We start from the raw sequence: 23,541 nt of genomic DNA, 5'->3' as shown, positions 1-23,541 counted from the left end.
TTTAAAAATTATTGGACTGCCTGAAAGCCATGACCAAAGTAAGAACCTAGAAATCATCCTCCAGGAAGTTCTCAAAGAAAACTGCCCTGATGTTTTAGTACCAGAGGGCAAAATAGAAGTTGAAAGAATCCAGTGATCACCTCCTGAAAAAGATCCCAAAAAGAAAACTCCTAGGAATATTATAGCCAGGTTCCGGAATTCCCAGATTAAAGAGAGAATATTACAAGCAGCCTGGAAGAAACAATTTGAATATTGTGGAAACACAATCAGGATAACACAGGAACTGGCAGCTTCTACACTGAGGGATCAAAGGCCTTGGAATATGATATTCCAGAGGGCAAAGGAGCTGGGATTAAAACCAAGAGTCACCTACCCAGCAAAACTGAGTATCATGTTTCAGGGGAAAATATGGTCATTCAGTGGAATAGAGGACTTTCAAGTATTCTTGCTGAAAAAACCAGAGTTGAATAGAAAATTTGACATTCAGATACAAGAAGCAAGAGAAGCATGAGAAGGTAAACAGGGAAAAGGAATCATAAGGAACTTATCAAAGTTGAACTATTAACATTCCTACATGGAAAAAGAACAATTGTAACTTAGGAAGCTTTTCTCAGTAGTTGAAGGGATTAGAAATATATATATTTGTCTATATATGAGGGTATATGGGCATATGAATACATATTTGAATATGTGTATATATATTTACAGGTATACATAGATAGAGGGCACAGGACCAATTTAACAGGAAGGGATGATACTTAAAAGGTGAAATTAAGAGGTGAGAGAGGAATATAATGAGAGGAGATGGAGAGAGACAGAATGGGATAAACTATCTCATAAAGAAGAGGCAAAGGAAAAGGGTTACAATGGAGGGGAAGAATAGGTAGGCAAAAGGGAATGGGTCAACCTTATTCTCATTGAATTTGGCTCGGGGAGGGAATGAAATACACACTAAATAGGGTATCTCACCCTACAGGAGAGTAGGGGGAAAGGGATGGGAAGGGGGGGGTGATGGAAGGGAGGGCAGACTAGGGGGGGAGGGAATTTGGAAGGACTCACTTTTGAAAAGGGACAGGATCAAAGTAGAGAATAGAACAAGTGGGAGGTGGGATAAGAGGGAGGGAAATATAGTCAGTCTTTTATAATATATCTACTATGTTAATGTTTTGCATTAGCTACACATGTACAATCTATACTGAACTGCTTATCTTCCCAGTAAGGGTGGGTGACAAGGGGGGAAGGGAATGAATCTGGAATTCAAAGTTTTAAAATCAAATGTTTAAAATTATGTATACTATTATTAATACTATCTTACATGTAATTGGGAAAGAAGATATACAGACACCGGGGCATAGAGATCCACCATGCCCTACTGGAAAAGTCGAAGGGGGTATGGGAGAAGATAGGGGAGAGTGCAGATTGGAGGAGGGGATATCCTGTGGGGCTGCTATTTTGGGGCGGTGGGTAGGGGAAAAACGGGGAGAAAATTTGTAACTCAAAATCTGGTGGAAATTAATGATGTAAATCAGAAGTTAATAAAGCATTTGAAAAAAAATTTTTAACCAAAATCAAAATTTTTCATAATTACTGATTTGTCATATAATTTCAGATCTGTTATTTCCCAACTCTCATCTTTCCTAGTATTTTTAATTATCTCCTTTGATATCCTGACCATTTGTTCATCCATATGAATTCTGTCATTATCTTTCCTAATTCTATAAAGTATTCTGTTAATATTTTGATTGGCATAGCTTTAAGTATATGGGCTATCTGCACAACAGCATAATTTTTACATTATTGGCATACAGAAAGCAATCTTGAATAATAAATATTTCTCCAATTATGGAGGTCTTGTTTCTGTAAAAATTATTTTGTACTGTTCTTTGATATACCTACATTTTATTGTTATTTTAAGTGGTACTTATTGTTTAATCTCCTCTTGTGGTCCAGATAGAAATTCTGAAGATTTTGTGGTTTCCTTTTCTATCATGCTATTTTGTTGAAGCTATTGCTGTAATTTTGTTGATTCTCTATTATAAAGTTTTCTAAGCAAATTAGCATATCATCTAAAAATTAGGATTTTTATGCCCTCATACATAGTTTTTTAAAAGTTACTTGGGAACCTGAGAAATGCACATAGTCCCTAAGATTTGCATTCATTGTTCCCATTAAATCCTGTTTTCCAACACTGTTTTCAAGACTTCATTATCTTGGGACGGCCAGGTGGCGCAGTGAGTAAGAGCACCAGCTCCGGCGTCAGGAGACCTGGGATCAGTTCCGGCCTCAGATACTTGACACCCACACAAAATAACTGGCCGTTTAACCTTGAGCAAGTTACTTAACCCCAATTGCTTAAAAAAAAAAAAGACTTCATTATCTTCCTGGTAGATCTGTCAACAGAACAACATTAAACTCATGTACAGTTAATGTCTTACTGTCTAGGTTTTTTTGTTTTTTAGTAGTCTCCCTTATAAACTTGGTTGCAATGCCATTCATTGCATTTTATTTTACCTTAATATTGTTCCTTTATCTATCATGCCTTTAATTATATTGTACTTTTTATGCTTGCCTCTCAGTGGAATTTGTGTTTGTTTCTGCCTCATCTAAAATTATGCTTGTAATTTCTGCATTTTAGGACTAGGTGAAGCATAACATGTTTTATTCTAAATCTGTTCGATTTTAAACCTAACTCACTTTAGAGTTAAGATTCATTTTGAAACTATCTGGATTCACTGTGCTTTAGGTGTGTTTCTCATAGACAACAAATTGTTGGGTTCTGTTTTCTAATCTATAGGATTTTAAGTGGTTTAATGGTAAAATTTCAGACACCATGACAGGTAGCTGAGATGTTTGGGATCAGGTAGGCCCTCTTTGATCCCCTCAGATCCCACCTTAAGGCAGCCTTCCTGTCTGACTCAAAAGCTTGACCCTGGCAAACCTGGCATCCTCTTAGAGGGATGAAGGCCAAGAAGAATATCAGCTTGTTCTGGTTGGGAAGAACAGTAGAGGAGGGGAAATCTTCAAAAATTCCCTATTGAATTCTGCTGAGAACTTAAGTTCATACCTTAAAGAGAGTAGGATTTATCCATTTCAATAAGCATTCTTTATAATAAAGTCCATTTTGTGCAAAATACTTTGCTAAGTTCCCTGACCTTCCTTTGTATAAGCTACGTCCTCAAGGATTTAGGGGAGATGGTGAAGGAAGGCACTGGAAAAAGGAGTAGAACAAAAGTTACATTGAAACAGGACTTAAAGATATGAAAAAATTATCTAAATCATTAATAGAGAAATGCAAAATAAAACAATTTTGAGGCCCCACTTCACACCCATCAGATTGGAAAAGTTGACAAAAAAGAAAAATGACAAATGTTGCAGAGACTATGGGAAAACAGGTACATTAATGCACTTTTGGCAGAGCTATGAATTGGTCTAGTTATTCTGGAAAGCAGTTTGGGACTATGCCCAAAAAGCTATTAAACTGTGATCCTGTGATAAGCACTACAAAAGTATATACCCCAAAGACATCAAAGAAACAGGAAAAAGATCCACACATACAAAAATATTTATAGAAGTTCTTTTGATATATTAAAGTATTGGAAGTTAAGGTAGTTCCCATCAATTGGGGAAGAGCTGAAAAAGAAATGGTATTTAAATGTGATGGAATGCTACCACCACATTTTATCGCGTAATCGTCATAACCACATAATCATCGCACCTTTTTTTTTTTAGTCCAAAAATTGGTTTTAAAAATTTTTTTTTTTACTTTCTTGGAAGGCAATTGGGGTCAAGCGACTTACCCAAGGTCACACAGCTAATTTTTGTGTTAAGTGTCTGAGGGTGGATTTGAACTCAGGTCCTCCTGACTCCAGGGCTGGTACTCTATTCACTGTGCCACCTAGCCTCCTCGCTTTATAACCTTTCATCGTGTAATCATTGCTTGGTATAATTCTGTTCATCATGCCCCAATGTAAACAGAGCAGCAATGGCATATGGATACGCATTTATCTCTTGCGCATTGGGAGCCACGAGCCTACAATTCTCAGTGCACATGCATTGTCAGCACATTTCCAAAAGCCAACTTGCGTGGTTTGTTTAGAGTGCTGCAGTACTGATGGTATTGTCACTCAACCCAATGTGTTGTGCTGTAGGCACAAGGGGAGTAGGCGGGCAGGCGAAACTGCCAAGAGTTTATATACTTTATATGGTAATAGTTACATCTTCCCGTGCTTAACTGTACCGTTCACCTGCCAGTGATACAGTTTAGTAATAAATTATTTTTAAGTAATACCAGCACATTTTTTTTTAGTTTCACATAATGGTTGCACCCCACTTTTTGCAAAAAAAAAATTGACATAAAATCTGCAATGATTTTGTGGTGAAATACAGTATTTTGCTACAAGAAGTGATGAAGAGGATGGTTTTAAAGAAACTTGGGAAGATTTGTATGAACTAATGCAGAGTGAGGTGAACAGAACCAGGAGAACAATTTACACGATGGCAACAATATTGTAAAGACAAACAGCTTTGAAAAACTTAGGAACACTGATCAACACAACCACCGACTATGATTCTGGAGGACTTAGGATGAAACCTGCTACCCATTTTCTCATAGAAAGGTGATGGACTTTAGAGTGCAGATATAGACATATTTTGGGGCATACATAGCCAATGCAGGAAATTTGTTTTGTTTAACTATTTATGTCTGTGACATAGAGTGACATAGAGACATATTTTTTCTTCTTTCTCAATGGGAGTAGGGAGGGTGATGGAGGGAGAAAAAGATCTTTGGGAAAAATACTTTTAATTTAATTTAAAAAAAAGAAAAGGGGATAGAGGGGGAATGTACATGGGCAGAGACAAGACTTCCCAAATACAAATTTTTCTAGTGCTGATCCTTCCCCTAGCCACCCCTCCCTGGTAGTCCAGCTTTACCTGTGAGAAGGAACTTGTAAGTGTGGAGCTGGTTGCCTAATGTCCTCTCCTGGCACAAATGCACTTGGCCTGACCTCCCAGTCCTGGTGTCCTGTATGTTGATTCTTTGTGGGTTCTTTCTCAAAGGTCCTGGGCAGTTGAATCTCATCTGGCCTCGGATACTCTCCCTCTTGTTCTAGCCTTGAAGAGCCTGATGAAAGGGAAGGTCTTCCCCGGGATGTCTCTGTGTGGTCCAGATCCCAACTCACCCTAGTCCTACTTTGGCCATCATTTCTGGATGACTGACCATGGTAAGGGGCCTCCTGATGATCCCCAGGGCCTCCTCCTTGGTTATAGCCAGAAGGCTCTTGCCTGGGCTGGCTAGGCCCCAAGGCTGTGTGAGTCTCCCTCTGGGAGGGAGATGCCCATCCCTGCTCTGTTCCATGAGTCAGGGGTCCTGGGGCACTGTCCTCAGCTCCCTCTTGGCAGCTTTTCATGCACTCCTCCTCAGAGAGGAAGTTGTTCCTGTTTCCGTGGCAGCCACCATACCAGAAACGGTTGCACTTGCCCACATTGGGAATGAAGTACCAGCGAGGGGTCCAGTTCCTGCAGGAGCCATGGGCACTGGGAAGCAAGCACCTGACTGGGTAGGCTGTGGAAGAAGAACAGTGAGAGATTTGTGCCCTTATGGTCATTCATCACCTGTAGCAATTTTCGTCCTCACCCAAGAGAGCACTACCCCTGTCTTGTCTTTTTCTATCAACTGTTCTGGAAAACAGTTGATAGGCTCAGGAAAACTGAGGGGCCAAGAAAAGGAGTGACATGGGCAGGAGCAAGCCTGGGAAGATTGGGGGAAACCAAGGCCCAGATCTCTGTAGTGAAGAGCCAATGATGGTGCTGCAGTAGGGAGACCTCTCTGCCCAGATTTCTGCAGACAGGAAAAAATGCCAAGGGGACCTAAATGAAATAGGATTTCAAGAATCCCACATAAATAAACACAAAGATAAGAATTTGAGTTCATATCAATTAACACCTTAAAGGGAGTAGGATTTACCCAAATGAACAATCTTTTATTGTGTGCAAGGAACTGTGCCGGTTCCTGACATGCTATTTTTGCCTAAGATATGTCCTTAAGGATTTGGGGGTAGGGGGAGAAGGTATTAGAAAAAGGCTAACATAATAGTAACATTGGAAAGGAACTGAAAGATATGAAAAAAAAATGCTCTAAGGGACTTATGATTGGAGAAATGCACATTTTAAAAACTGAAGCTCTTCCTCACACCAATTAGATTGGCAAGGTTGAAAAAAAAATGAAAAATGAGGGAAAATGGAAGGTTAAAGCTCATGAGGCAGCTGGTGGCCCAGTGGATACGATCACTGGACCAGGAGTGAAGAAGACCCGAGTTCAAATCCATCCACTTGCTAGCTGTGTGACTCTGGAAAAGTCACTTAACTTCCGTTTGCTTCACTTTTCTCAACTATATAATGGAGGCAGTCATAGCATCTACCTCCAGAGATTGTTGTAAGGATCAAAGGAGATATTTGTAAAAAGCGCTTGGGGGAAACTAGTGGCCCTGGAGTCTGGAGGACCAGAGTTCAAATGCAGTCTCCTCCACTTACTAACTGTGTGACTCTGGGCAAGCCACTTAACCCCATTGCCTCGAAAAGAAAAAAAAAGCACTTAGTATGTTGCTTGGCACATAGTAGGTGCTATATAAGTTCTTATTGTCCTTCCTTCCACCCTAAAGAGGGTGATAATGCCTAGAGGACAGAGTCACTTACAGTAGTTGGGCCTGCCTCTGCAGCCTTCTCCCTGCGGGCCTGCGCTGGAAGCCACATTGTCATAGCAGCAGCCATACTGGGATCCTCGGCACTCCATGGATGGATTTGGCTGAGGCTCCGCTTGCGCAGACTATATAGAGGGAAGGGGTGATTTCAGAGAAGACAGAGCAAAGGGACGTGCGCACCAGGCTGCCAAGTCCTGCTTCATGGAGTGTTCCAGAGAGTTTTGAGAACTCTTTTTGAGAAAAGGATAGAATGGAAGAAAGGGTCTCTCAAGCCATCTTTTAATGTCTCTATTCCCAAGCTTACACACCTTATACTATTCTCACCCTGGTCAGGATAACCACAAGAACAGCAGTAGGAGACTCTCCCCCCTGATGCCCCATTCCCAGGTACATCTAAACTCCAGATCCATCCCAAGTCTTAGTAGCCAGGATAAGTGGTAGGGAGAGGCAGGGACATAGCGAGTCCCAAAGAATGCTCAGGAAGGCAGGAGAAGATGCAGGAAGGGAATTCTGCATCTGAGTCAATTCTAAATGAACAGTGGATCCCTCCCCTGGGTCAAGGGATCAAGCCACTTGCCGTAGAGGAGGCTGCTCTGGGCCCATGTCTGCTCCCAGAGGACAGCGGGCAGCCTGCGAGGTTCGGGCCCAGTGCTGATGAGACCCCATCAGGGCAGCATCCGTACCTGTTGAGAGTTCTCATTGATTCTTGTCTTCTCCCTGCCAGACCTTCCCCTCTGCTTCCCCCCCACCCACTTCTGCTTTCCTCCTTTCTACTAAATTAGTGGGTCCAGGTAACTCAGGATGGACCAAGGAGCTCAGGTCCTGGGGGGGTGGGGGAAGGTAGGAGATCTAGGGGCCAAGAGATCTTATAAGTGACTTGCCCAGGGTCACACAGTAAGTATTGGAAGTGTCATTTTAATCTGGTGCTTCCTGAACATCTCTATCCACTTTACTGTACTGTGGCCTCTTACAATAGAGGCTAATATAGTACCCCTTTTAGGGAATCCCTCTTAAAGAATAAAAGTAGTCATGTTCTTTCCATTTTTATCACACTGTTCAGACTGTTTATTTTACGTGAGCCTTGTGAACATGGGCCAAACATTCACCAGGCCTAGATGGCCCAGGGCAGAAAGCGCTAGACTTGGGGTGAGAAAGACCTGAGTTCAAATCTTACCTCTGATATTTACTAGCTATGTGACTCTGGACAAGTCACTTCACTGCTGCCTGCCTCAGTTTCCCTCTCTGTAAAATGGGAATAATAATAATAGCACCCAGGACTGTTGTGAGAATCAAATGAGATAAGATTTGTAAAGCACTTTGCAGAACTAAAAGTACTGTATGAATGTGAGCTATTACTATTATTTACTAGCTCTTATTAAATACCCTCAAACTCAGAGTGCTTCAGGTCAGGGCATGGTATAAAATCCATCACGAATTGGGTTGCACTTGTGAGCAGCTAGGCTCTTGGAAAGTGCAGCAGATAGAGTTCTGTGGATTTGGCATCAAAGGATTGGGGTTTGAAGCCAAGCTCTCTTAACTAGTTAGCTTCTTCTGCAGGGCCTCAGTTTCCTTATCTGTAAAATGGGGGTGCCAGACTAGACATCCTCCAAGATTCCCCCCAGCTCTAAATCCTATCTATGATCTATGAGTCCTCATGAAGCCCTCCCTGGTCCTGCACAACTCATTATCCTTAGGAACAATGACCACCATGATTTTTAATGAGTATGGGTGGAAAAATGGGAGCTCATGGATTTTTTTTGTACTCTACTTGGCTGGTGTGAATAGGATTATGAAAGAAGGAAGGTTATGGTAATAAGAGATTTGGAGCTGGTGGCAGCTAGGTGGTGCAGTGGACAGAGAGCACCAGCCCTAGAGTTGGGAGGACCTGAGTTCCAATCTGACCTTGAATAGCTGGTACTTTCTAGCTATGTGACCCTAGGCAAGTCACTTAATCCCAATTGCTCATAGAGAGGGAGAGGGGGATAGAAGGGAAAAGAGAGAGGAGGAAGAGAAGGAGAGAGAGGGAGGGAGAGATGGAAAAGGGAGGAGAGAGGAAGAGAGGGAGGGAGACGGAGGGAGAGACAGAGAGAGAGAGATTTAGAGATGGAAAGTATATTGGAGGTCACTGAATCCACCCCTTTCATTTTATAGAAGAGGAAACTGAGGCCTAAAGAGGAAAAGTAACTTGTCCAAGGTTATACAAGTAGTCAGTGACAGAGCTGGAATTCAAACCCAGATCCTCTGGCTCCTTTCAATATGACACCATATTGTCTCTCCTGTCCCATGGAGTTAGGGATCTCAGAAATCTGTCTTTTTCTATTCTCTCTTAATTCTAATGTCTTCCACCTGCTGATTATTTCCAACTTATTCATCATATAGCTTATTTGTATATAATTGACTGCATGTTGTCTCCCCATTAGACTAGGGGCTCCTGGGGAGACGGGACTGTCCTTTGGCTTCCTTTGTATCCCCAGCACTCAGCATAGAGTCTGACACATAGTAGGTCCTTAATCTAACTTTAACTTACTGATTTTCGGGGCCATGTCCAGTCTTCCTGATCTGTATCTGGGCACTGGACCCAAATGGACCCAAAAGGAGAAAGTGAGGCTGGTGACTGAGCACAGCCCTGCCTCACTTAAATGCAATTCACCTGCACGTCAGGGCATCACTTTCTTGATGAATTCTCCTCTTGGAGAATAAAGAGCAAACAACACTGACTGCTTTCTGATACCCTGACAGTGCAAAATGCTTTCACCTCTATTATCTCAGGTCATTGTGACAACAATATAAAAACAAACCCGGTGGCAGGACTTCATCCTCTTCATGCTACAGAAGAATAAGTTGAAACTCAACTTTGAGGTGATTTGCCTACATTACAGTAATGGTAGGACAGAGACTAGAGCCCAGCTCTCTCGATTCTCATCCATGTTTTCTTTCCCCTAAACACACTGCCTCCATGCTACCCTGTCCAGGGCTGGTCACAATTCCCCAAGTGTCCCCCATTTACCTGGTATCTCCATCACTTACCTGCTCTGCTGACATGAGATCCTGGGACAGCCATGCCCTAAGGGCCCAGGTGCCACCGTACGGCCATCTGGGCAGCACCCATGAAAACTGTGGCTACAGTCATGAGATCGTGACCTTCCGGCAGCGTCGTCCTGGTGGCGGTGCTGCTGAGATCTGGAGATACTCCAGCCAGACTCCCAGTGTTGAGGCAATAGGTTGGAGCCCCTGTCTCCCTCAGGGCTATGTTCAGATGTGTGCTGGTTCCTGTGTATCCGCCATTCCTCCCTGGTACCTAGAGAGCAGAGGAAATAGACTCTAATGCCTACAGTTCACATCCTCCCACCTTGCCTCCCCTCTGACCCACCCTGCCAGATGCCAGATACTCTGAGGAGACTTCTCTGAATGTAAGATAGGTCTTTACCTGAACAGCTGGTATCAAGAGCCAGTATAGTCTTGTCATCCTACTACCTACCTCATCCTTCCCCCAAACTTTAGGGAAGCAAGGGCCAGAAGAGAAAGAAAGTTTGGAAGACGGGGATGCATTTACTCCCAAACCTTGGGAAGGGGTTTCCAGAGGGTCCAAGTAGGCCAAGAGGTCCTGGCGACTGGTGTCATAGCCTTGGACATCCTGCATGCTAGGGACCTCTGCAGAATGACAGAAAAAAGGATAGATGAGCAAAGTGGGAAATCAAAGAGAAAATCACCAAATTGGGTCCTTCCCAATTACAGAGGCAGCTAGGCCACCAGGAGAGAGGCCACTAGTGGAAGGAGAGTGCTGCCTCCCTTTGCTACCACCTGCTTCAGACAACATTAAAAAAACAAACACACCCAGAAGTGAAAGGAAAATTGGGAAACATTTTAGCCTCTATTTCCAGATGATTTACAGCAGTGATGTCAAAGTGGGATAGCACTAAATCCTACATCCAAATGCATACGGGTTACATATTGACTTAGAAAACCACATATTCACATTATCTACATTCTCTTGTATATTTATTTAAATTTTGTTAAATATTACCAACTACTTTTTAATCTGGGCTGCCCATGTGTGTTCTGACACTCTGCCCTATAACATGCCTTGGTTCAGAGTGAAATTTTTCCATCTTTGGCTTTAAATTGGAAGTATCAAAGGAATAGGAATTATGTCTTAGTTTTAGTCTAATTTTTTTTTATTCTATCTAGCGAGTGACAGGGCATGAGAACACTGAAAGGAGACAGCTTTTAGGTGCGTTCTTTCTACAAAATACGGAAATAAATTACCTTCCTCAAATCCTCACCTTCTCTCTTTCACCCTTTCCATTTGAGGACCCTTGGACCAGAGAGATAACCTCCTTGAAAAAGACTGAGAAGTGGCCCCCTTTGTAGGCTCTGAGATGAAGCAGTGAGGGGAGATGCCCCAAATGAGTGATAAGGATCAATGCTACTTTTGACATATCAAGAAATGAAAACACAGGGTGGCTAGGTGGTGCAGTGAATTGAGCATCGGCCTTGGAGTCAGGAGGACCTCGGTTCAAATCCGACCTCAGACACTTAACACTCACTAACTGTGTGACCTTGGGCAAGTCACAACCCCAATTTCCCTGCCTTCCCCCCTCCAAAAAAAAGAAATGAAAACACTACCTTTGTTCAGGCCTTCTTAACTCTTCCTGCTAGGTCAAGGTCTCATCGCCTCATCTCCTTGTACCTAAGGTATTGTGATGGTCTCCTGACTGGTTCCCTTGCTTCCTTTCTCTACTCCTTGGAGTTCATTCTGGGTACTGCAAGAATAACTTTTCTCAAACCATCTCCATCTCACTGCTCCCCCACACACAGCAAGGCAGCCTCCATTATGGTCAGTCTGCTTTCTCCTTGCCCCACAATCACAAAGGTCATTCTGAATCTGCGCCTTTACTCATGTTGTGACCTTCCCTCTCCTTATTCAAGAAAGGAGAGAAGACAATCTGGGAAATGGAAAGATCTTATCCATTCTTCAGGGCCCAGTTCTGTTCTTACCTTCTCCATAAAACCTTCCTTTACTACCCCAGTGTTTGCATTTCTATAGCATTGAGAATCTGTAGCACCAAAATGTAAGTCTTAATTATATAACAAGGAGAGGTCCATCCAACCTTATCCCTTATAGTGTCTGAGCCCACTCAGGCTGTGATTTCTAATTAGAATAAGCTTCCAAGGCATCATTTTTCTAGGGAGACTGTGTGCCTGGAGAAAAGAACACTGTATTGAGAGAGACAGATTCTATTTGTAGAGTAAGAGCATTGTGGGAAAGGAGCTTCGTACAAGTTCATGGCCACTTCTCAGTATAGGGATTATATATATGTGTGTGTATATACATATACATAAATGTGTGTGTGTGTATTTTATGTACAAATTTAATATAACAGTTGCTAGTAAAGCCTTCCTGCTAGTAGCCAAAAACTGAAGAAGGAGAGAGACAAAGATGACCTACTTGGACTGGGCTGACTGATGATCACTGGGGAGAGTGGAACAAGAAAAGTTATGCAACTGAATCTTATGTTCTTGTCTGGTTCACATGTGACAATTTATCTTGCCCACAGCCCAAATCTTCCAAAGGGTTGTGTTTCATGGTTTTCCCCATCACTGGTTTGGAAAGCAGAGCTGAATCCTCTGTGTGTGTGTGTGTGTGTGTGTGTGTGTGTGTGTGTGTGTGTGTGTGTGTATGAGAGCGTTGTGTGTAGTATGTTTTCTCAATTCCTTTGCTAACTATTTTAACTCTAATTAACTATTTTATTTTTAAAACTAATTTATTTTTGAAAGCTCTCCTAGCACATTGCAAATGGATTAGAGGATCATAGATTTAGCACTGGAAGGAGTTCTAACCTCTCCAATTCTACTAAGGAAGAAAATTATTTGACCAGGGTTACATGGTGGGGGATGGTTTGTGTGAGGGGGAAGGAGAGGGGCTTTCAAACCCAGGTCTTCCTGACTCCAAGTCTAGTATTCTACTGAATAATCTCATTTGATTTTAGAAGCCCCTAGTTGATCTGGGCTGGATGCATGAACTGGGTGAGGTACCCTTATTCTAAGAATTCCCAGCTAAAGCCAGTAATCTGAGCACTATAGACCAAATGGTATCAAACTCAAATAGAAATGGGGGTGGTACAGGAAGAGAGGGCCCTAATCAATACAAAAGCATACCTATAGGCAGCATATTGATTTAGCTTTAAAATGTGACATTACCTATATTTTTTGCATTTTTATTTTGTTTAACATTTCACAATTCCATTTTAACCTGGTTCCTGCCACACTTGGAAGTTTTGTGAGCTGCATGTATGACAACTCTGCTTCAGAGAACAGTGAAGAGCAGGCTATCATTTTAGATATAGACATAGATATATAGATATATTCCCTCTTGTATTATTTGAGGGGTTTTTTTTCACTTTTGTTATACTAAACTCGAAAACTAGACTAGAAGTTCCTTGAGGACAAGAACCATTAAGCTGTATTTCTTCCATAGCATTTAGCATATTGCTGGGCACAGAATCTGGTACTGACTTTCAGATACTTCACATTTACTAGCTGGGTGACTTTGAGGAAGTCACTTAACCCCAATTGCCCTGCCTTTTCCATCCAAAAAAAAAAAAGTGGAAAAAATAAAACACAAAGGGGAAAGTGGGACTTTTTTGGACCTGCTCCTTCTCCCTTCCAATGTCCCTTCAGTCTAGTCTTTCAAACCCTCTACTGGTCTTGGTGGAAGAGGCAGCCCCTGTCCTCAGAGGGAGCCACTGACCCAGAGAAGTCCCTAGCCCTCAACTAATGCTTCTCTCTACTCCATTTCCCTCTCCCTATTCCTTACCTTGAGGCAGGTGGCAGGGCTGTGTGTTACAAGCCTCCACTTCATCTGGCACCTGGGGTTGGCGAACCTGGCAGAGGTCGGAGGTGTAGACATTGGATTCCCTGTCAGCACAAATGACTTGCCGTTTCCGGGTGCCTGAATCACAGCTCTTAGAGCACTGAGAACCACCAGGAGAGAGAGAAAAAAGTACACATATGTGATTGTATGCACACACAAAATGGAAGATGTACACACATACCCACAAAGACACATAAAATATCAGAGATGTTTGTGCATATACCCATAAAGACACATACTGGGCCAGAGATGTTTTTACATATATACACACACAGAGAACCAGAGATGTAGACACATATTATCATGCACAAAAATACACTGAACCAGAGATGAAATATGTACATACATATACATGACAAAATCATACCCCAAACAAAAGAACATCTCACTGCCAACTTCCAAAGGAGAAAGATGTGGAAGGAATGAGAGAAGAGAAAAAGACTTAGAATTAATTGGAAAGAGAAGAAAATCATGTTGATGACTTACAGGGGCTTAGAATAGTGGGATGGGTTAAGAGGTTGAATTTGGGGATGGGGGAAAGAAATTAAAGAAAGACTGAAGAACAATCTTCAGGCCTAGATACTGGCCTAGATTCTAAAACCTACAGGTTTTTCAGGAAAGCAGACTCAAGGACAATTAAGGAGGACCTAAAATAATTAAGAAGGATCAAGAAGCTTTAGGTAATAGAACCTAAAGAAGTCAACTCAAAAAAAGACAAAGAGAAGGTAGTTGGCAAGACAAGGCAAGTGAGGAAAGGTAAATGGAACTAGGAGGTGAAGTACCTAGTGATGATTTAATCCAATCCGTCAAAAAGAAAAGGAATTGACAAGAAAAAGTTACATTCCGGATCTGATTCTAAAAAGGAAGAATTGGTTGCTGGTTTGGAAATGATGGAAGTGACCACTCCATCTTAGATGTTGTGATTGAGGAAAGGAAATCTGGGCATAGTCTGACATATACCCTAGATTTTGGAAAAGCAGATTTCAAAGGGCTCGAAGGAAAAATTGTTAGGATCAAATGGAGTAAAATGCTTTAGGGGAAGTCAACCCACAAGGGATGGGAGATGCTGAAGATTGAAATTCTGAAGACCCAAAGGGAAATAATTCCATTGGGGGTGAGGGGGGAGAGGAAAGGATTTTTTTTTTTGTCAAAAGACTAATGTAGGTACACAGGGAATTCACCAACCAACTTAGCTTTTAAAAAGAAATTTATAAAAGATGAAAGTAAGGCCAGATAACTGAAGATGACTATAAAAGTATGGCATGGTCTTGTAAAAATAGTGTCAGGAATGTGAAAGCTCAGAATAAGCTAAGGATGGTTAGGGAAGCTAAGGGCAATGAAAAAAAGGCGTTTTTAAAAATCTATATTGAGAAAAAGAAAATCAAAGAAGAAAGGGAATCTTTGCTTGGGGTAGATGGAATAATCAACATTAATTAAGTGGCTTCTCTGTGCCAAGCAGTGTGCTAAACCCTGGGAATACAAAAAGAAGCAAAAAGTAGTCCTTGCCCTCGAGGAGCTGACAATCTAATGGGGGATACGACATAAAAACGTATGTGTATATATACGAAGCAAGCTAGACAGGACAAACACATGAAAATTAACAGAAGAAAGGCACAGGAAATAAGAGGGTTAGGGAAGACTTCCTAAAGAAGGTAGGACAGCCAGAGAGAATGCCTGGGGCTGAGAAAGTGTCTTCTTTGTGGAACAGTCCGGAGGCTAGGTAATTGGATTGAAGATGAAAAATCTCATCCAAAATTTAATCAAGAATACAGAGATCTCTTAGGATAGGAACAGGAATTTATTCTCTTCCCCAGGTGAAGAGGGCAGGCTTCCCCGTGACCTATCATGAGGAAGAGGCACTTTACAAAAGGCAGAACAAGAATTTATACCCTAATGGAGTCCCTTCTCCCATTGGTTGGGATGGGGGGGGCAGGGGGAAGATGGGCTCAAGTCTCAGTTCGAACGTCTTCCCCAATGGTAAACAACAGAGGAGCCCACCAAGGAGGCTGATTGACAGCAAGGAAAAGGCGGGGAAGGGTCCCAAAGCAATGGTTGTCCCCTACCCACACTGGACGGGAGGAGGGGCCTGCAGAGGCAGGGAAATCTGAAAGCCTCCTGAAAGGCTTGCTGCTGATTAACAGCAGAAGGAGTGGAGGAAGGGAGAGGGAACTTCTGATAAGTTTTCACTTCCCCCAGACAGAGAGTACATATTGGAAAATAAGGATAATGATAACTGACCACAGAGAGAAGGCAGAGTTGTTCAAATCTCATCCTGTTTAGGTCTGTTCTGCAAAAGAGAATTACCTTTACATAGGAAATAACTAACTGGGAGCTTGATACCCAAGATATGTCAAATGATTTTAAGAGAGTACTACTTGCCCTTGGTGAAGACAAATTACTTGGCCAGATAAACGGCATTTTTGGATCCTGAAAAAACTGGCAGATGTTATTGTGGAGCCCCTGTGAGTAGTGTCTGAAAGATCATGGAAAATGGGAGATAGGCCACAAGACTGGAAGAAGGCAAATGTTGGTCTTAATTTAAAAAAATAAATAAAAAGAGAACAGTTTGCAAACTCTGAGTCTGACTTTAAGTCTTTTTTTTTTTTTTTTTCTTTTGGAGGGAAATTGGGGTTAAGTAACTTGCCCAAGGTTAAACAGCTAGTGTGTGTGTGTGTGTGTGTGTGTGTGTGTGTGTGTGTGTGTGTGTGTGTGTGTTAAGTGTCTGAGGCTGGAACTGAACTCAGGTTCTCCTTACTCCGGGGCCAGCACTTTACTCATCTAGCCGCCCCCTTACTTTTAAGTCTTATGAAAATTCTAGGAAGGATTATTAAGGAGATGGTTGGCAAATATTTAGAAAGAAAAGAAATGATTACAAAAGAGACAGCATGGCTTCATCAAGAACAAGTCATGCCAGACTAACCCCATTTCCTTTTTGGAAAGGATTACTAAACCAGTAAATGAGAGGAATGTTGTGGATATAGTTTAACTAGATTTTAGCAAAGTTTAGATTTTTACCTTCAAGAAAATTTTATTATTTTTTTAACATTCTTTTCTTTTTAAGTTTTGAGTTTCAGTTCTCTTCCAACCTTCCCCCATCCACTGAGAAGGCAAGCAAAATTGTATCAATTATACATGTGAAATCATGAAAAAACATATTTCTATATTAGCCATATCACAAAAAAAGCAAGAAAAGTATACTTCAATTTGCACTCAGAATTCATCGCTTCTCTCTGGCGTTGGATGATATTTTGCCGCTAGACCCAGATGGCTCCTGAGGAGAAAGTGAGGCTGGTAGCTTTGCACAGCCCTACCTCATTTAAATGCAATTCCACTTTAAAGGCATGGCTTTCACCTCCCTGATGAATGGTCCAAATGAAGGACAAAAATAACAGCCTTAAACCTAATTCACTCAGGCTGTCATTGATAGGTCCCACTGATGGCTCAGAGCTAGTGTAAATAGCAATTGTTTCTGTTTGGCCCTGAAGGTCTTCCCCTCCCATACTTTTTTTTATTAGGTAAAAGGGGCCATTCCTTGGTTCCTTTCTTCCTATTCTTAATCATTGAATGGGTGTTGCCTTTGTCAAAGTGAGAATCTGAAAAGACCTTCTCTAAAAAAAGCCAAAGTCTCCCACTTCATCCTAGGGCCAATTCCAGTTGTCCTAATCTATATCTTGCCTCTGGATCCAAATGGCTCCAGAAGAGAAAATGAGGCTGGTGACTTTCCACAGTCCTGCCTCACTTAAGTCCAATTCACTCAAGTCGTGATATGATGTCACAGTCCTCTTTGAGAATGATGGACAAACAACTCCTCTCACATTAGATAGCAATTTTTTCATCATGGGTCCTTTGGAATTATCTTGAATCATTTTATTGATCAGAGTAGCCAAGTTTTCACAAATGATCATCATCACAACATTGTTTTTGCTGTGTACAATGATCTAGGTCTTTTCATTTCACTTTGCATCAGTTCATATACGTTTTCCCTTGGCTTTTCTGAAACCATCCCCCTCATCATTTCTTATAACATAAAAGTACTCCATCCCCAATTGATGGGCATCCCCTTAATTTCCAACTCTTTGCCACCACAAAAAGAGCTGCTATAAAATTTTTTGTACGTGTGCGTCTTCCTCCCACTTCTATGATCTCTTTGGGATACAACCCTAGAAGTGGTATTGCTGGGTCAAAGGATATGAAGTTATTTATACCCTTTGGGCAAAGTTCCAGATTGCTCTCCAGAATGGTTGGATCAATTCACAACTCCACCAAGCAATGTATAAGCGTTCCAATTTTTCCACATCCTCTCCAGCATTTATCATTTTCCTGTTTTGTCATCTTAGCCAATCTGACTGGTGAGATGTGTTACCTCAGAGTTGTTTTGATTTACATTTCTCTAATTAATAGTGATTTAGAGCATTTTTTTCATATGCTTATAGATATCTTTAATTTCTTCATCTGAGAACCGCCTGTTCATATCCTTTGACCATTTATCAATTGGGGACTGACTTGTATTCTTATAGATTTGGCTCAGTTCTCTGCACATTTTAGAAATGAGGTCTTTATCAGAGATATTGGTTGTAAAAATTCTTTCCCAATTTCCCACTTCCCTCTTAATCTTGGTTACACTGGCTTTGTTTGTGCAGAAGCTTTTCAATTTCATGTAATCAAAGTTATCCATTTTGCATTTTATAATGCTCTGTAATTCTTTTGTGGTCATGATGTCTTCCCCTCTCCATAAATCTGACAGGTAAAATATTCCTTGCTTTCCCAGATTGCTTACAGTATCATCCTTTATACCTAGATCATGCACCCATTTAGACTTAATTTTGGTGTAAGGTGTTAGATAATGGTCTATGCCCAATTTCTGCCATACTATATTCTAGTTTTCCCAGCAGTTTTTGTCAAATAGTGAGTTCTTGTCCCAAAAAACTTGTGTCTTTGGGTTTATCAAGGAGTAGATTATTATAGTCATTGACTGCTGAATCTTGTGTACCCAATCTATTCCACTGATCCGCTGCTCTATTCCTCAGCCAGTACCAAGTAGTTTTGATGACTGCTGCTTTATAATACAGATTAAAATCTGGTATAGCTAGGCCACCTTCCCTAGCATTTCTTTTCATTAATTCCCTTAATATTCTGAAACTTTTGTTCTTCCAAAAGAATTTTGTTACCATTTTTTCTAGTTCTATAAAGTAATTTTTTGGTAAATTAATTAGTATGGCACTAAATATGTAATTCAATTTAGGTAAAATTGTCATTTTTATTATATTAGCTCAACCCAGCCATGAGCAATTGATATTTTTCCAATTAGTTAGATCTGACTTCGTGTGCAGTGTTTTGTAGTTGTGTTCATACAGGTCCTGGGTTCAGTAACTTGCCCAAGGTTACATGGCTAGTTTTTATGTGTGTATGTGCGTGGGTGTTAAGTGTCTGAACCGAACTTGGATCCTCCTGACTCTGGGGATGGCACTTTACTCACTGCGCCACCTAGCCACCCCACACATTTTTCTTTTTAAGGAGCTGTTTTCTTCATTGTAAAGTTTTTCTAATTTTGAAATTTTGATTTTAAAAGAATTATTCATTTTATCTTCTATCTCTCTAATTTGGTTTTCAAAGTTTCTTTTGAGCTCATCTAATAATGTTTTCTGTGCTTGAGACCAATTCCCTGTTGAGGCTTCAGCTGTGGGTGTGGAGTCATGATTATCTCCTTCTGAAATTGGTTCTCCCTCTGTCTGCACACCGCAGCATTGGCATCCAGGCCTCTGTCTCCTTTGATCTCTTTGGTGTACAGACATACTAGTAGTATTGCTGGGTCAAAGGTATCCAGTTTCATATTTCTTTGTGAATACTTCCAAATTCTACAGAATGGTTGGACCAAATCACTGTTCCACAAACAGTTCATTAATGTGCCTATTTTTCCTCATCCCCTCCAGCATTTGTCCTTTCTGATGGGTATGAAATGGTACCTGAGAGTAGTTTTAATTTGCATTTCTCTAATCAATAGTGATTTAGAGTATCTGTCATATTTACTATAGACAGCTTTGTTTTCTTCTTCTGAAAAATGCCTGTTCATATCTTTTAACCACTTATCATTTAGGGAATGGCTCTCATTTTTATAAATTTGACTCAGTTCCCTATATATTTGAGAAATGGGGGTCTTTATCAGAGAAATTTGCCCTTAAAATTTTTTTGATATTACTTCATTATCTATGGTACCTTTTAGCAAAATGTAGTTTCCCTTCTTCTCTCTCTTAATTAAGCCTGTTTTTGTTTAGTTCAAAATCATTATTGCCACCCCTGCTTTTTTTATGTCAGCTAAAGCTTAATAAATTCTGCTCCAGCCCTTTATTTTAACTCTTGTGTGTCTTTCCGGTCCAAGTGTGTCTCTTACAAATAACATATTGTTGGATTCTGGTTTCTAATCCATCCTGTTATCAACTTCTGTTTTATGGGTGAGTTCATTCCATTCACATTCAGTTATGATTACCAACTGTGTACTTCCTTCCACCCTACTTTCTTTTGTTTATCCTTCTCTCTCTTTTTATACTGTCTCTCCTCAAAGGTCTGACTACTATCTCCCTTAATCTTCCCTCCCTTTTATCATCAGCCCCCTCTTCATATCTCTTATGACCTTCCCCTCCTATTTTCCTTACAGGCCTCTTTTATGTGAGGAAAACTTTCCCCATTCTATCTTTCCCTTCTCCCTACACATCTCTCTTCTCATTCCATTTTTTTGTTGAGATGATCCCAACATAATTGACTCATATCCATGCCCTCTGTCTGTGTAGACTCCTCTCAATTGCCCTAATAATGATGAAGTTCTTAGGAGTTACATGTAGTATCTTCCCGTATAGGAATGTAAACTTAAACATTATTGAGTCCCTTATGATTACTTTCATGTTTACCTTTTTATGCTTCTCTTGAGTCATGTTTAAATGTCAATTTTTCTATTCAGCTCTGCTCATCAAGAATGCTTCAAAGTTCTCCATTTCATTAAATATCCATTTTTTCCTCTGAAGGATTATACTCAGTTTTGCTAGGTAGGTTATTCTTGGTTGCAATTCTAGCCCCTTTGCCTTCTAAAATATATTCCAGCTGCCCCTCCTGAGTTCAATAGGTGATGGTTTGGATTCGGAAAGTGCAGAAGTTCAGTTCTGGACTGTAAGAAGTCTGCTTTCTGCTGGCAACTACCAGCACAGCCAAGGAAAACATGCCTTGCCAATACCCAGCATTGACACCAGAGCAAAAGAAAGAACTGTCTGAAATAACTCACCAAATTGTTGCTCTGGGCAAGGGAATCTTGGCAGCAGATGAGTCCACCAGTAGCATTGCAAAGTGCCTGCAGTCCATGGGAACTGAGAACACAGAGGAAAATCACCGCCCCTATAGGTAGTTGCTTCTGACAGCAGATGACTGAGTGAACTCCTGTATTGGAGGTATTATCCTTGTCCATGAGACACTCTACCAGAAAGCTGATGATGGTCGTCCTTTCCCCAAAGACATAAAGGCAAAGGGTGGCATTGTGGGCATCAAGGTGGACAAAAGTGTAGTGCCCCTGGTGGGACCAATGGCAAGACTATCACCCAAGGTCTGGATGGGCTGAGTGAGTGCTGTGCCCAGTATAAGAAGGATGGAGCTGACTTTGCCAAGTGGCGTTGTATACTTAAGATTGGGGATAATACACCGTCCCCACTTGCCTAATGAAGAATGCCAATGTGCTGACCCGATATGCCAGCATTTGCCAGCAGAATGGCATTGTCCCCATTGTGGAGCCAGAGATCCTCCCTGATGGATAACACAATCTGAAGACTTGTCAGTATGTCACTGAGAAGGTCCTGACTGCTGTCTACAAAGCTCTGAGTGATTACCATGTCCATCTGGAAGGGACCTTGGAGAAGCCTAACATGGTCACCTATGGCCATGCCTCTACCCAGAAGTATTCACATGAGGAGACTGCAATGGCAACTGTAACTGCCCTTTGCTGGACTGTACCTCTTGCAGTCACTGGTATCACCTTCCTCTCTGGAGGTCAGAGTGAAGAGGATGCCTCCATCAACCTCAAAGCCATCAACACCTGCCCCTTGCACAAGCCATGGGCACTGACCTTTTCTTATGGCTGTGCCCTGCAGGCATCTGCCCTCGAGACTTGGGGTGGGAAGAAGAAAAATGCCCAGGCTGCCCAAGAGGAATATATTAAGCGGGCCTTGGCTAAAACCAAGTTGCTCAAGACAAGTATACTCCAAATGGAAAGTCAGGAGCTGCAGCCAGCAAGTCTCTCTTTGTCTCTAATGGTGCCTACTAAGTCAAGGCCTTTCACCTGGATACGCCCTAACACTCCAGGCCATCCCTCATAGTCCAGGAAGAGCTTTGTGCTGACCTCTCCCATCACTCCTAACTAGTGTGGTATTGTTCTTCTCTGAATCTAGTGACCCCTCCTCAGCCCACTTTTTCCAATAAGTAACTAACAAAAAAATACATCATTCCAATTCCTCTACTTCCTTACAGCGGAAGCTGCTAAATCTTACGTGATCCTTATTGTGGCTCCACGATACTTGAATTGTTTCTTTCTGGCTGCTTGAAGTATTTTCTCCTTGCCTTGGGAACTCTGGAATTTGGCTTTAATATTCCTGAGAGTTTTCATTTTGAGGTCTCTTTCAGGAGGTGATCTCAGTAGTCTCCTTCAATTTCTATTTTACCCAGTAGATCTAAGATACTGGGGTAGTTTTCCTTTATAATTTCTTGAAATGTGAGGTCTAAGCTTTTTTTTGAGCATGGTTTTCAGGTAGTCTAATAATTCTTAAATTATCTCTCCTATATCTTTTTTCCAAGTCAGTTGTTTTGCCAATATGATATTTCACATTTTCTTCTATTTTTTATTCTTTTGATTTTGTTTTGTTTCTTGATGCTTCATGGAGTCATTAACTTCCACTTGCCCAATTCTACTTTTTAGTTATTCTGTGAATTTTTGTACTTTGTACCTTTTTAGAGGGTTCCAGTGAATTTTTGTGCCTATTAGGCCAATTCTGTTTTTTAAGATGTTATTTTCTTCAGGTTTTTTTTTTTTGTGCTTCTTTTATCAAGTTATTAATTCTCTTTTCATAATTTTCTTGTATTACTCTTATTTCTTTTTTTTTTAAAGCAATCGGGGTTAAGTAACTTGCTCAAGGTTACACAGCCAGTTATTTCTGAGTGTGCTGCTGAGTATCTGAGCCCGGGATTCGATCCAGGTCATCCCGACACTGGAGCCGGTGCTCTTACTCGCTGTGCTGACCTGGCTGCCCCTACCCTTATTTCTTTAACCAATCTTTCCTCTACCATCCTTATGTCTTCTTTACCTCTTCTAGGACCTATTGTTGGGCTTGCGTCCACTTAGCATTTTTCTTTGAGGCTTTGTTTGTAGTTGTTTTCATATTATTGTCTTCTTCTGAGGTTATGTCTTAAGCCTTCCCTGCCACCATAGTAGCCTTTTTATGAGCAAGTTCCTTTTTTTTTTATTGTTGTTTGCTCATTTTTCCAGTCTATTTCTTGACTTTGAGTGTTATATTGAAGTTGGGCTCTGCTCACCTGGGGGTAGGGAATCACTGTCTCAAGTTTCAGGTTTTTTCATGCTACAGTTTTCAGAACTAGGGGATCTGTCAGTTTTTGGTGCTTCCAAGGTAGTGTGATCCAACAAAAGGTATTGATTTGAGCTCTGACTTTACCTTGCTCCCCTGCAACCAAAAGTGCTAGTGTTCCTTTTGGTCATAGAATTGTGACCCAGAATTGAGTATGGACAGTATTGGCAGATATGCCCAGTACCAGCAAAGGGTCCCCTGTAATCTGTTTCTAACCAGTAGTCAGACCACCTTACCAACTCTGGGCTGAGAGCTCCCAAAGCTGCTGTCACAGTCATCTCCAGAGCCCATGATTGGTGCTGCTGCCATAGTCTGGAATGACAATGTTACAGACTTTTCCTGCTAACCTCCTAAATTG

The 23,541-nt window shown here is 41.3% G+C and overlaps 1 protein-coding gene and 1 pseudogene across 4 annotated transcripts in view; one reads left to right on the top strand and one right to left on the bottom strand.

Moving 5' to 3' along the window:
- The window catches only part of PAPLN (papilin, proteoglycan like sulfated glycoprotein), a 99,804-nt gene that overhangs the window by 23,020 nt on the left and 53,243 nt on the right, over window positions 1–23,541 (bottom strand). For all 4 annotated transcript variants that reach the window (XM_069092116.1, XM_069092114.1, XM_069092117.1 and 1 more), the window contains 6 exons: window positions 13,516–13,672; window positions 10,260–10,349; window positions 9,726–9,996; window positions 7,276–7,381; window positions 6,694–6,823; window positions 4,933–5,563 (listed from right to left, as the gene is read on the bottom strand). In XM_069092116.1, the coding sequence (XP_068948217.1) occupies window positions 4,933–5,563; window positions 6,694–6,823; window positions 7,276–7,381; window positions 9,726–9,996; window positions 10,260–10,349; window positions 13,516–13,672 (1,385 nt within the window). The remainder of the gene's footprint in view (window positions 1–4,932; window positions 5,564–6,693; window positions 6,824–7,275; window positions 7,382–9,725; window positions 9,997–10,259; window positions 10,350–13,515; window positions 13,673–23,541) is intronic.
- On the top strand, window positions 16,221–21,871 carry LOC138164377 (fructose-bisphosphate aldolase A pseudogene; annotated as a pseudogene).

This window comes from Petaurus breviceps, unplaced genomic scaffold (assembly GCF_028583685.1).
Source record: "Petaurus breviceps papuanus isolate PSGF00001 unplaced genomic scaffold, PetGlider_PUasm1.0 189, whole genome shotgun sequence".
In the NCBI taxonomy this organism is placed as follows: domain Eukaryota; kingdom Metazoa; phylum Chordata; class Mammalia; order Diprotodontia; family Petauridae; genus Petaurus; species Petaurus breviceps.
The sequence above is the reverse complement of the archived record's forward strand: the minus strand, read 5'-3'. Positions and strand labels throughout refer to the sequence as shown.